Below are 12,995 nucleotides of genomic sequence, written 5' to 3' on the forward strand. Positions count from 1 at the left end.
CTCCCTCTACCAGCTCACCTCCCCAGTGGCTCTTCATAAGAATATAAGAATGGCCATGCTGGGTCAGACCAATGGTCCATCTAGCCCGGTACCCTGTCTTCTGACAGTGGCCAATGCCAGGTGCTTCAGAGGAATGAACAGAACAGAGCAATTATCAAGGGATCCATCATCCCCTGTCATCCAGTTCCAACTTCTGGCCATCAGAGCTTTAGGGACACCCAGAGCATGGGATTGCATCCCTAACCATCTTGGCTAATAGCCATTAATGGACCTATCCTCCTTGAATTTATCTAGTTCTTTTTAAACCCAATTATACTTTTGGCCTTCACAACATCCCCTGGCAATGAGTTCCACAGGTTGATTGTGCATTGTGTGAAGAAATACTTCCCTTTGTTTGTTTTAAATCCACTGCCTATTAATTTCATTGGCTGACCCCTGGTTCATGTGTTCTGTCAAGGGGTAAATAACACTTCCCTAGTCATTTTATGATATTATCGGTCTTATTATCTATCCCTTTCCTAATGATTCCCAACATTCTGTTAGCTCTTTTGACTGCCGCTGCACATTGAGTGGATGTTTACGGAGAGCTATCCACAATGACTCCAAGATCTCGTTCTTGAGTGGTAACAGCTAATTTAGACCCCGTCATTTTGTATGTGGGATTATGTTTTCCAATGTGCATTACTTTGCACTCATCGACACTGAATTTCATCTGCCATTTTGTTGCCCAGTCATCCAGTTTAGTGAGATCTCTTTGTAACTCTTTCCAGTTTACCTGGGACTTAACAATGGTGAGTAATTTTGTATCATCCAGCTATTTTGCCACCTCATTATTTTACCCCTGAACAGCAAAGGCCCCAGTACAGATCTTTGGGGACCCCACTATTTACCTCCTTGTGAAAACCGAAAATGTATTCTTACCCTGTCTTTTAACCAGCTACAGTCCATGAGAGGACCTTCCCTCTAATCCCATGGCTGCTTACTTTGCTTAAGAGCAACCTTAGTTTCCTGCTGTTCATTTTAGGCACCAAGCGAAAGGCCTATTTGTCACCCAGGGGACAGCTCGCCCCAATCAGCGAGGAGGAGGAAACGCCAAGGAAGACCAGCGTGAGTGAGGAGAGAGCGGGAAATCCACAGCACACTGGGGAAGTGCCCATGGCACAGATGGTACAAGGTTCCCTCCATCACCAACTCAGCCTGGACTCCCACCCCCTACTGCCTTTCCCACGACACACTGACCCTCTAAGGCTCTGACCCCCTTTCCTCATCTCTTGCTCCCAGATTCACTGCCATTCTCTGGCCCTAGAGAACATGCTCTGACTCCCCCCTTGCCAGGGCAGGTGTTGCAGACGGAAGGAGAGAGGCGACTCCATTCCCAGCACCTGGCTCTGCTTTCTTTCTTCTTTGCTGGCTGGTCAGCAATGGGCTGCATTAGGGAACCAGGGAGAGAAATAATCCTGAGCTTCACCTCTCCCCAGAGTGTCCAGCGCACTCACCTCTCCCTGGGCCCGGGGCAGGGTTAGCTGTTAGCCCAGCTATACCTGTGGAGAGCAAGACTCCGGGAGGGGAAGTGGCTGGCCCAAGGCCAGAAAGCAGGAGTGTACATCCCTGGTACACTCTGGAAGTGACCATTGTAGGAGGTGAGCAGGCAGAGACAATGGGCCAGATCCTTGGCCCCTGATAAGGCCGCATGAAGGGACATTAAGCTCTCCCTTCCAAGCTCCCGCGTGGTTTCCTCAGCCCAGCACGGGGGCAGGGAGGAGCCCTTGGATGCTGTCTCCCCATCCCTGACCTGTCTGCGTGGGTCTCTAGACTCTCAGCCCTTCAGGACAGACATTGTCTCTGTCTGCGTTGTGCTGCACCCAGTGCAACAGGGCCTGATCCTGACTGGAGCCTCTGGGCGCTGCCATAACATCAGTAGTGATAAGTAATCAGGGCAGGCCCCGCTCTTCCAAACCGCGCCCCGCCAACCCTGCCATCCTCTCAGCACACACCACCCCAGCTGGCGCCCGGTACAACTATCCTGTTGAACCAACCCTAAGTGATACTAGGCTAGTGCAAACCAAGGGGTCAAATGCCCCCCCCAGAGAAGGGAGAGTCCGGCACCAGCTGGTAGTGGTAACCCAGCTGCTGATGGAGACTCTACACATTGGGGCTTGTCTGCCTGACATGTCATCGCCATGCCCTGCGTCTTTTCTCTTGCACAGGGCCTTGCTTGCGTGAGGGACATGGATGAGGCTGCCCTGAGGAAGGACATTGGCACCCTCTTCCCAGCACTCCACTCCATGGTAAGAGATGCTGGGATCACTCAGGCAAAATCCCGGGGCCTGTTGGCTTAAACTGGGTAGGCTGTGGGAAGAGCTGTCCCTGCCTCATCCTGTTCCCATTGGGGGATGGATCCTAGAGAACTCTCCTTTGGTTTCTTTTCCTCCCACTCACCCCACCCCCTTTGACCGGGAACATCAGCATCCCGCACCTTGTTCAAACGCTCCACATCTTCGGTTCCTGACCCGTCAAACTCTGCTTCTACATGAGCCATGGCCCCCGAAGCCTCGGCGTCACTCATAGACTGATCCAGCTTGCTGGCCTGTTCTTTAGATGGGAATTAGAATCTGCCTCTCCACCCTCACCCCTTCACTCTGCCATCCGAGGGCTGGGCCTGAGAGACACTTGGTCTAGTTTGCCTTTGCTGGTGTTGCTTTCTTCCCCTAGGTGTGTCATCTCCCCAGAGAGGCCCTGGAGGAGCGGAGAGAGGCCCTGGACTCTCTGATCCATCTGGGTAAGAAACCCATTCACCTTTCCCAGAGAAGCAGATTTCCCAGAGCCTGCGGAATTTCAGAGCCCAGGCATAGAACTATATTCCCTTCCCCTTTATGTTTCACTCACCCCAGTCTGATTCACTCCTCTTCCTGCAGCTCGCTTGTTCCTGGTGGAACTGCTCGTGTTCCTGTTCAGGAGGCTGAACAAGGACGAGGAAGAGGAGACCTGTGCCAGTCTCTTCATTCTGGACCGGATAGTCCAATCCAACAGTAAGTGACCCCACAGCGAGGCCTTGTCTTTTGATGTCTTATGGCCTCTTGTGCAATTAGCAGCGCTTAGCACTGGGCCTCATTGGGGTCATTTATACCTGTCTGCAGTAGATAATCCAAGTCCTGCAGCCAGGGCCGTAGCAACAAAGAACGTGGCCCCCTCCGAACGGTGGCCCCCTCCGAACATATGTCCGGGTGGAGCCCCTTACAATGCAGAAAGTGGAATGTGGTATTTATTTTGCCACTTTTAGGGGCCCCCTTCCTTGCGGGGCCCCCTCCGGTCGGAGGGTACGGAGAGCGCTCGCTACGCCTCTGCCTGCAGCCCCTCAGCCGATGCTGCGGCAATGAGAGGACAGTCACTGCTGGAACTGCAAGCGTGGGCAGATGCAGCTGGTTACCCATGGGGGTAACCTGCCAGGAGGGTCATGTAGGGACATTGAGGTTGCTCTAAGGTTCCTGAGATCTCAGGTCCCTGCACACCCCAGTTTAACATCAACCCTGCCGAGCCGTGTGTCTGTGTCTCTTACAGTTTCCGAAATGACGCACAATACCGAGAAGCTGTTCATAGCCCTGGGGCCACTCCTGCAGAGCACAAGCATACGGGTGAGTCTGGAACCATGGCCAACGCGGCCAAAGCTAGTGAATGTCTGCCTGCCAGTGCAGAGGCTGCCGGGACCCTGTGCATCGAAACACATGACCCATCAGTGCTCCATAGTGTAGGGCAGAAGGTGCGGGAGAGAATCCCTGCAGGGCTCCGGCTGCATTGTCATCTCTGGGCTGCCTAGCAGTATTTCACCAAACCCCCCGCTGAGAAAGGATCCCAGCCTGGACTGGGAGGGGACTGGGAGGGGACAAGGTCCCTCCAAACTGTGTGCAAATCATTTCTGTTTCTCTCTGGCAGGTCAGAGAAGCCCTTGCTTATTTTATAAGGACAATGGGGGCGCATGGGCTCTTGGAGAAATCTGCCTCAAGACCCTTAATTGACTTCTTGGTGCGTCAGTGCACTCTGACCCTCGACAGCATGGTAAGAATCTGCAGAGACCTTGGTGACAGGAGTCCGTGAACAGGGCAGAACATGGGGTCAAGGGATAGGGAAGGGGGGCAGCTGCAGATGGGGATGGGCAGGCGATGGGCAGCAAATAGGACTTGGGAAGCAGATGGAACTGGGGACGGCACCCTCCGTCTACTGATGGAAGATGATGACAAATAGAAGACAGTGTTTTTTCCTCCCAGCCCATTCTCTCTGATCCCTCTCCCAGTTGCTGTCCGGGCTCTGTCCCTCGCACAGGGAGGGCAGGACCCCTGGCTTCCTCCTTCTCTCGCCTCACTGTGATCATCCATCTTAGGAGACTAAGCCATGATGGATCTGGTTTTCACCAGGCAGAGGGGTGGAGCCTAGAACTGGCTCCACACAGACCCTGGGCTGGTTATGGCACAGTCACAGCCAGGGTTGCGCCTTTTCTCTTCAAGCCCCATTTTCACCCCCTGCCATGCCCACTAGAGTTACCGTGCCACGAAGCTCTCCACCGAATCTAAATCTCCCTGGTGTCTCCCTTACTTCTCACCATCAGGAGGAAGCAGATGGGAGGCGCACTATGGAGCTCGAGGTCCGCCAGCTCTGCTCCAGCACCCTGCAGTCCCTGGCTGACTCCCCCAGAATGGCCAATGTAAGTGACCCTGCCCCTCTCCATTGGACACAGGCCTCTCTGGGTCTGAGCTTTTCAATGAGACAGGCCCCAACCAGACTTATTTATCTGAGCCTCCCCGCTCCAGAACATCATGGGGATGGTTAAAATGGACCCCGGATCCGAGCCAGACCTGGGTCTTTGGACCAGGGAACACTCACCGGCTGAGTGCCCCTGCACGCCAGCGTTTGGTGTCACAGGGGCTCTTCCGCTCGAGTATCCCCTGTGGTCAGTCATGCTGGTTCTGCAGCTTCCATAGCTCAGTCCCTCTTCATTGGTCCTTCTGTTAACTTTTCCCTGGCTGTTACAGGCTGGGGTCTATACAGCCCATCACATTCTTGTTTTGCAAAAGCCAACCCTAGCCCAGGAGTTCCTGCCTCTCACCCACACTACCCTGGTGCCTACAGGAGAGTCCACTGAGCTGAGAGACACTACATCCAAATCTCATCTCTGCTGACTATTGCTTAGGTTTCCACACACTGCACAGACCTGATTACTGACCCAGGCGTCAGAACGCAAGCCTAAGCAGTCAAGTATTAGCCAGCCCCCTCCACACACTGAACAAAATAACAGCGAGGTTGCGCACGGTGTTGTACTTAAAGTACTGCACAGGATCTTTTCAGGGGGAATAAGACTAAACGCCACATTTATTAGTAATACATGTATTCATTAACACTGTATTATATGCATATAATATATTACACTTACACTCACACACACACACAAATACACTCCGTCTTGTTGTTACCAATTAGTTGCTCCCCTTAACTTCACTGGCCAGGTGAGTTAGATGGGGAAGGGGTGGAGCCGGGCTTCTGCCGATCCGGATCGATGCTCCCATGTTGACAAGACGAGACCCGGAGTCCTCTGGAAGACACCTCACTTTTATAGCAGCTTTCCTCTTATGCAAATCTATACCAGATTCAAACTCTGTGTCTGTGTCCATTGGTCCTTTGTGCTGCTTTCTTTTGAGTGTTGTCCCAATGCTGCAAAGAGGGTGTTTCCAAAAGAAGGTGCTTGCTTCTAACCCCCGAGGCCGTTGGTATGTCTGCTTGTCTTTAATGAGCCCCCTTGACACTTTTTATTGTCCTTGGTCTGGCTTCCAGCCCCTCTCCAACAGTTGAGGCTGTCTGGAGGTGCTGCCTTCCATGCCTTGCTCATTCACACCTCATTCATTCAACAGGGCAATTGATTAAGAGTGGGGGGGGAGAGCTCTTGTTCTACTGCTAGCAAAAAGAAATTTTTCTTCTATCTTATTCTATCCTTAGGGGCTATAATATTCTACCAAGGGCAATGCAAAGTTTCTAAATGAGGCTTTGATACAAAGTCCCATGAAAACAGAGGTCACACGTAGGTAGACCCACCACAAGGTTATATGAAGAGGCACAATGTAAAGTGATATGAAAATTATCAGAGATTTATCTACAACGGTCACTTCAGGCAGAGCTGAGACTAGAAGTCACATTTCTAATAAGGCAGACCCAAGTATTGTGCACTCAGCTACACTGTCTTTCAGATTGAGCATGCCCAATATACGTGCTTTAGTTACTACAGGTGGGGATAGACCCCCGGGGATTCCTGATCTCCACTCTTCTATACTGTCTAGCAAAGAGTTGTGTAACCCTCTGGCACAGTGTGTGTTAAGTCCCCCTCTTGTCCACACAGCAGACAGCAATTGCGTCTGTGCTTCAAGTGGCGCAGGTCTGTGTGGGGATGTGAAGGTCAGAGCTCAAACCTCCCTGAGCGCCTGTCATGGTTTCACTTGATAGTATTGGGTTTCCTAGTCTCCTCTTTATTTATCAAGCTGGTGTATTGCGTTCCTGCCGTGAGAACACAGCCTTTCCCAGTGGGACTGGAGTTAGGAAATACTGTCCTGTCAATGACGATGCTACACTCAACAAAAGGCGGGGGGTCAGTCATGTGTCACTTGATTTGGTGCTGGAGGCAGACACTGATAGGTGTGAAGGGGGAGGGAGTGGGGATCGCTGCATGGTTCAGGCTGGGTAGAGAGGTCTGGCTGGCGGTGGCGAGGCCAGGGGTCCGGTCTAGTGTAGGAAAGAGAGAGCTGGTGCAGGAAGAGGATATTTCCCTACTGAGATGGCTTTTCTCTGCTCTGCAGGTTTTATGGCCTGGGCTGCTCCTTCAACTGAGCCCAGCAGCCCATGGGCCAGCCCTGCCTCTCCTCCTGCAGACCTCGGTCGGGGTGGTAAAGAGGATGCAGGAGGAAGGCAGGCTGCCCTTGGCCAGGAGGTGCGGCAAGGCGAACAGAGGTGAGTCCCAGTATTTTATCCACCCGCTCTTAGTCCTTCTGTAGCGAGAGGCGTCTGCCCCCAGGTGGGGTGGGGATCAGCTCTTGGCTCTGGTTCTGGCTCACTGCAAGGACACAGCCAGCCGTCAAGGGCGCAGGCAGAGCTCAGAGACGAATGCAAAAGATCCCTCCAGAGCCTGATGGGATGCCCCCCCTTTCTGTTCACAGGGTGTCGGTCAAGCCCCAAGTCCACTCTACCCCAGGAGCTGCTGGCTCGGCTGCTGGTGAGTAACCCGCAGCCAGGAGGTTCCTTATGCTCAGTGGGAAGGAGCCGCTCCCAGAGCTGGCATGCAGTGTGTGGTGGCTCTTCTCCCCGCAGCCCCCAGAGGAGCTGGCTCGTCACATTCCTCGCGTTCATTGCACATCGACCCAGCGCCTCTCGGCATTTAACAGAACCAGCGAGCTCTCTGAGCCAGCCACCTTCCTGGCTCCCCTGATCCTGGGGCTGGACCGGGTCCCCCAGCACCAGTTAGTGCAGCCCTCGGACGGCTCCAATAGAAGCCAGCTGGAATGAGCCCTTAGGGACTGTTGTGCAGGCCCCCTCCTGCCCTCTGGCCTCCAGCATCCTCCCTTACCAAGGGGCAGCTGGGGATTCCCTTTATGGCCCAGCTGCCTCTTTCGGGCTGCTTCAAGCTCCCCTTGTGCTGCTCTAACCTAGGCCAAGGATCTGACCCAGCAGCTGCCTGACGGCCTCTGGATAATCCTGTCTCCCTTCATCTGAGCTAGAGCCAGCCCAGGAGTGAGAGGATGGAAGGAGCCAATAGCTGGTCCATGGAGTGCCCCTGATCACCTGAAATATCCATCTCAATCCTGTCCTGGTTGTCAGCTCCACCTCCCTGCTGTCTCCTTCCCTCCATCACTGAGCTCTCCCCCTGCACCTGTAGGGAGCTCCCTTCTCACACTGCCTCGCAAGGGAGGGGTACAGCCACCTCTGCCTCTTTGTCCGCCAGATGCTCGGTGCGTCTTCGTTTATGACGGTGCAGGTCAGAAGGGCAGCCATGTTCCTCCTCTTCGAGCTGATGAGCATGTTCCAGGCCGGGTCGGGCCGGTTCTGGAATAACTACAAGACGGAAATGCTCCTCTACGTGGAAGGTGAGGAGGGAGTGTCTCCCCTTGCAGGAGCAAAGGGAGGGGACACCGTGATGCTGGGCTCAGAGAGGGAGAGGCCAGGGCCTCCCTCTGAATCCAGTATAATATGATGCTGTGACCTTGGAATCCGAGAGGATCACGTCAGGATCATATCCCTTGGTTCATCTAGCCCAGCCCCCCATGCCTAGACAGGAAGGATCCTTTCCAGGACCGTATCTAACCTTCATTCGACATCTCACACCTTAGGGAAGGATCTTGGCAAGCAGAACTCCTGGGTATTTCACATCAAGGGGTTTGGGTTTGAGGAGCATTGTTGTCCATCAGCAATTTGCAAAGAGCCATGGGTCCCCTCGGGGCCCGTGAGTCGGCAGCTCCTCCCCACCCCCTGCCAAACAAGAGCCAAGTTGAAGGCTGCTCCTCAGTAGAAGGGTCTAAACACAAAGGAAACTGACCTGCCCATCTCTTCCAGATCACAAGACCTGCTTCTGCCAGAGGGAGTGGGAGCAGCAGCTGCTGCAGGTAAGGGTCAGAGAAATGGAGGGCTGGAAAGGAACTCAAGAGGTCATCTAGTCCAGCCTCCGCCCCCCCACACTGAGGCAGGATTAAGAGGCCCCTCAGCAGCACTACATTGTGGGACAGAGGAAGCGGCTGAGTCCAGCAGATGCAATTGGAGAAGCACCAGGGGCAGCTCACAAGGATTCACAAGCATTAGGAGATCCGTAGGGGGTGACAGTGCACGCTCCCTCTTCCCCTCCCCTCCCAGCTGTGGTGGGTTCCTGGCTGGAGCTATTGAAAGGACCAGTTTCTTGGCCCCTCTCGGTTGTAACTGGCTCTTCTTTCCCTGGCAGTTCCTGGAAGACCTTCTCTTTTTCATCTCGGACCACACCTGGCTGGGTTGTTTCATCACTAGTATCAGGCGCCAGCTGGCCTACGGTGATAAGCGGCCCGGTGACAAGGTCAGTGACCTGGAAGGAATTGGGGTTCAGTGCCTAGTTCAGAACAGCAGTCGCTAACCAGGGGCAGCTTGGGGTCAGTGAAACAGACAACTATACCCAGTGGGCTCTGTGTATGCCCCAATGCATCCCGCATGATGGTGTCTCTTTCACAGAGCTTTCTCTACAAGTGCTGGGGCACCGTGATGATGTTTTTTCCAGCAGAGAGCATCAAGCCCCAGCTATGGCTTCTGGTGGAGATGGTCGATTTCCGAGAAGAAGAGGAAAGAGAGGTGAGGTCTTTGCTCCTCCACTGTCAAGTGATCCCTCATTCTTTGTCAATCCCCTGATGCTACATGTGTATGTTCTGCCTTGGACAAGGTCCAGTGGATTGAAAAGATCTTCCTTATACCCATGCCCATGGCAATGACTTTGAGAGCCCATCTTGGCCCCTTGGCTTGTTGCTCAGCATTCCCAACCTCCATCTTTCTGTCTCTCAGGGATTCGCCCAAGCGCTTGGGCTGTGTGCCAGGCAACAGCTAGACGAGATTTTCGCCATCCTGGAGCACTGGGAAGAGTTTGTCAGCAGGGTGCAGCTCCAGCCTTCTGCCGGTGGCTCTCTGGAGGTACGGTCCCACCTAGCATCTCTGTTCTTTCATCCATCCCTTCACCAGCCTTTGCAGGTAAAGGGACCTGCCAGGGAGGACCCTGCTTCCCAGAAGCCTGTTCAGCGAAGAGCTGAATTTCCAAGCAGTGGCTCAGCCTCCGTGCAGGGAGCCCTTTCCTTACTCCTCCGTGGAGTTGCAATCACAGCACAATGGGGTGGATCCAGGGGGGAAGGTGGGTCCTGTTGTCTAAGCTCTCCAGGATATCTCCTGGGGAGCTCAGACATGCTCCATGCAGCCCCATAAACAAGGCTCAGAGAGGGCCCAAAAGACACTGCCAAGCCATCAGCTCCCGCTGACACATTTCTAGCAGAAGAGACCCTTTGTCTTCCCCTGAACTGGGCTATTTCACAGACCTTCCTGGCAGACTCACCAGGGCTGGCATGTCTGACATTAACCTGCATCCCCCCTTCCCCTGCACCACCACCACCACCTTCCCAGTAACTCTCTGGGCCAGTGCAATCCACTGTAGTGCCAGTGACATCTCTGGAGCTAGGCTGAATTAAAGCAGCTGCTAGTGCGTCCCCTTCGGCTGCCGGGTCACCTCAACCACCCAATCCTGGGGAGCCTGGAAGGGCCTCGGAGTCCAGGCAATTCAGCTCAGCAGAGTAGCCTTTGGTTGCTAAGCCGGCTGGGTGAAAAATCCTCCCCTGGCCCCATTTGTAAGTTAGGAGCAGCTGGAGGCCATCCCTTCTCCTCACTCTTTCCTTTGCAATTCTCAGGAGCCAGCTTCCATCGAGCAGCTGAGAAGCCTCCTGCTCCTCACCTATGGGCACGTGGTCCACTCAGGCCCCACGGACCTCATCCTAGAGACCATAGGCTTCAATATCCTGGCTCCCATGCGACAACATTATTTTCTGAGCCCACACGTAAGTCAGAGCCCTCCCTTGTCCGCCCACACAGCACCTACCTGGGCTATGCACAGCAGCACAGAGCTATCTCTTTGCATAAACTCAGCTCAGAGGGCTGGCCCTTTGCCCCAGGAGGGACAGGAGACATGGGAACAGCACCATTCTCTGTGACTGCCCCATCTCAATTAGCTTTGATTCCAGGCCCGTGGAAGCTAATGGAAGGACTCCTATCTGGGCCTTGTTAGAGTGTAACTGAGCATCACTTGGTGCTATTGTCCCAGAGACGACTGTACCCTGTTTGGTACCTCTAGGCTTGTGCTGCACTCACGGATCAGAAGATAAAGATTTAGGGCCTTTTTCCCCACACACTGCCGTCAATGGTGTAGCTGGACACAAAAGGCGCACAGGGGGATTCAGGCCCCTAGCCCGGTTGACAGGCTCTGGTGCTGAAGGGGGATTTTTGAGATAACTCTAGGTTGTTTTCTTGCCATCGGAGGTTTGAGGCCAACGTTCAGTCCTACGCTGGTTACAATGCCCCTATGTGCGTCCCAGAGAAAAGGAGAGGGGATGCTACTTTGGTTTAACTAAATGTTCTCTTTGGAGAACGGATGCCTTGGTAGGGAGAGCCCAGCCAACTGCAGAGAGCAGCAGATTCCTGTCCCAGATCGGCCAATTACGACCTGATTGTCAGGGGAGCTGAGCAGCCCCAGGGCCCACTGACAGCTCTGGGAACTGAAAGTGCTCAGCACCTCTGGGAATCAGCCCATTCCTTGTATTCATCTCCAGAGATATTCCCCTAGGCCAGGGGTTCTCAAACTGGGGGTCGGGACCCCTCCGGGGGTCACGAGGTCATTACATGGGGGGGTCGCGAGTTGTTAACCTCCACCCCAAACCCCACTTGCCTCCAGCACTTATAATGGTGTTAAATATATTAGAGAGGGTGTTTAATTTATTAGGGGGGTCACACCCAGAGGCTTGCTGTGTGAAAGGGTCATCAGTAAAAATAGTTGGAGACCCACAGCCCTAGGGAATGCAAAGATGTTCCACTCGGCAAGCCAGGTCCTTTCCCTTAGGGCATGAGGGCAATCCCGCCTAGGACAGCAGCTCCCTTGTAGAGACTCGCCCTGTAGCCTTGTGTCTCAGCTCTCTATTGCCTGTGGCTGTTTCCTCATTGTTCTCTCCCCCTCCTGCCTGTGAGCCCAGGACCCACTGGTGAGATCTGCTTTTCTGAGAAGCCTCGCGCTGGTGGGTGAAGCTGTCACCCAAGTGAGCAGGATTCCCTTGGTGAGCCAGGACACATACACCGTGCTGTCCCCCCTGCTGGTGAGTGAGCACGCTTGGGTCCTGGGAGGGGTCCCTAGGGCAGATGCACGTGCCACAGTCTCTGGCGTTTAAAGGCCATGTGCTGTGTTTGCGACCTGGTGCCCAGGGTTCTACATTGTGCACTGCAAACCCAGTGCTGATGCCAGATTCTTCTGGTGCGATTCCAGCCCAAGGAATTAAATGACACTATTTTCCATTAGCGGATTCATGCTGCTTACACCTGGGACCATTCCCCATCCCACTTCTCAGAGATCTGCCTGGCAGCCAGAAAGCGCCCTGGGGATTAACTCCAAGGGTTTTCACTCCGGGACATGATCCTGAGGAGTTAGGAGGCGCAGCCCTCCCTTGGTTTGCAGGAAAATATTTGACCTCAGCTGTTCAGGACTCTAATGCTCCCCGTCACAAAATCGCCTCTGCCCAGATCCCCCTTCCCTGCTCCGTGGCAGATGCTGAAGTTTCCAGATGTGCCGTCAGGAATGGCGAAATAGGGGCTCTGGTGAATGTCTCCTGCATTCTGGCCACATGGCCGCTCCCAGGCCATCTTCCCAGCTCCGTGCCCCAGTGCACTGCACGCTGGGGCTGAGGGTCGGTGGGGGCCTCAAACTACATTTGGAGATTCCACGTCTTGCTGAGGAACCGGGCTCCCCCAAATTCTTTTGCCTTTGACTCTCTGCTTTGTGCTGCAGGAGATGCTCAGAGGCAAGGACCGGGCCCGGCTGCAGAGCCCCGATCACCAGCATGCCCTGCTGGCCATCTCATACATAGGGTACGTCCATGGGGCCTGACTCAGCTGCGGAGCCCAGCAGCCGGGGAGGGGCAGATGGAGGGAGAGGAAGTGGGGGAGGGAGGAGCTGCAATAAGAACCGGAGGATATTTCTCCCTGGTGGCTCAGTAACGAGCCATATCCTCCTCGGGCTCCGGGTCTCTTTATCCAGCCCCCATCTCTGCGTCTTGCCTGGTAAGAGGGAGCCCCTCCCGTCAGCATGAAGTGCTGTGAATGGGTGCAGCCGCAGAGCAGGGCCCAGGATCAGCCCCGGAGAGCAGCTTCCCCAGCAGAGCCCCTGCCGGGCCCAGGGGGCAAAGGCATCTCCAGACAGGACCATTCCCTAGGCG

The 12,995-nt window shown here is 54.4% G+C and overlaps 1 protein-coding gene and 2 long non-coding RNA genes across 3 annotated transcripts; all 3 read left to right on the top strand.

Annotated features, from left to right (window-relative positions):
• The first annotated feature begins 283 nt into the window (after positions 1 to 283).
• LOC135979413 (uncharacterized) lies at positions 284 to 2,779 on the top strand. Its single transcript, XR_010596731.1, has 3 exons — positions 284 to 1,107; positions 2,208 to 2,288; positions 2,713 to 2,779. It is a non-coding gene; the product is annotated as an uncharacterized LOC135979413 (long non-coding RNA).
• A 135-nt stretch (positions 2,780 to 2,914) lies between these two features.
• Positions 2,915 to 4,044, top strand: LOC135979412 (uncharacterized). Its single transcript, XR_010596730.1, has 3 exons — positions 2,915 to 3,029; positions 3,559 to 3,632; positions 3,931 to 4,044. It is a non-coding gene; the product is annotated as an uncharacterized LOC135979412 (long non-coding RNA).
• A 249-nt stretch (positions 4,045 to 4,293) lies between these two features.
• LOC135979411 (maestro heat-like repeat-containing protein family member 1) lies at positions 4,294 to 10,909 on the top strand. The gene is made up of 10 exons (XM_065579777.1): positions 4,294 to 4,696; positions 6,834 to 6,984; positions 7,191 to 7,246; positions 7,973 to 8,114; positions 8,581 to 8,630; positions 8,960 to 9,067; positions 9,220 to 9,336; positions 9,544 to 9,669; positions 10,431 to 10,577; positions 10,871 to 10,909. The coding sequence occupies exons 1-10, from the start codon at positions 4,520 to 4,522 to the stop codon at positions 10,907 to 10,909; spliced, it is 1,113 nt and encodes a 370-aa protein (XP_065435849.1). The 5' UTR covers positions 4,294 to 4,519.
• The last annotated feature ends 2,086 nt before the right edge of the window (positions 10,910 to 12,995 follow it).

The sequence above is a fragment of the Chrysemys picta genome, unplaced genomic scaffold, assembly GCF_011386835.1.
Source record: "Chrysemys picta bellii isolate R12L10 unplaced genomic scaffold, ASM1138683v2 scaf816, whole genome shotgun sequence".
NCBI lineage: Eukaryota > Metazoa > Chordata > Testudines > Emydidae > Chrysemys > Chrysemys picta.

Excerpts from the sequence above, each read along its gene's own strand:
- LOC135979411 (XM_065579777.1), top strand. The coding sequence starts at position 4,520 with ATGCCCACTAGAGTTACCGTGCCACGAAGCTCTCCACCGAATCTAAAT. Across the intron at positions 6,985-7,190 it reads GTGCGGCAAGGCGAACAGAG|GGTGTCGGTCAAGCCCCAAG; the intron begins GTGAGTCCCAGT and ends TTCTGTTCACAG. Across the intron at positions 7,247-7,972 it reads AGCTGCTGGCTCGGCTGCTG|ATGCTCGGTGCGTCTTCGTT; the intron begins GTGAGTAACCCG and ends TTTGTCCGCCAG.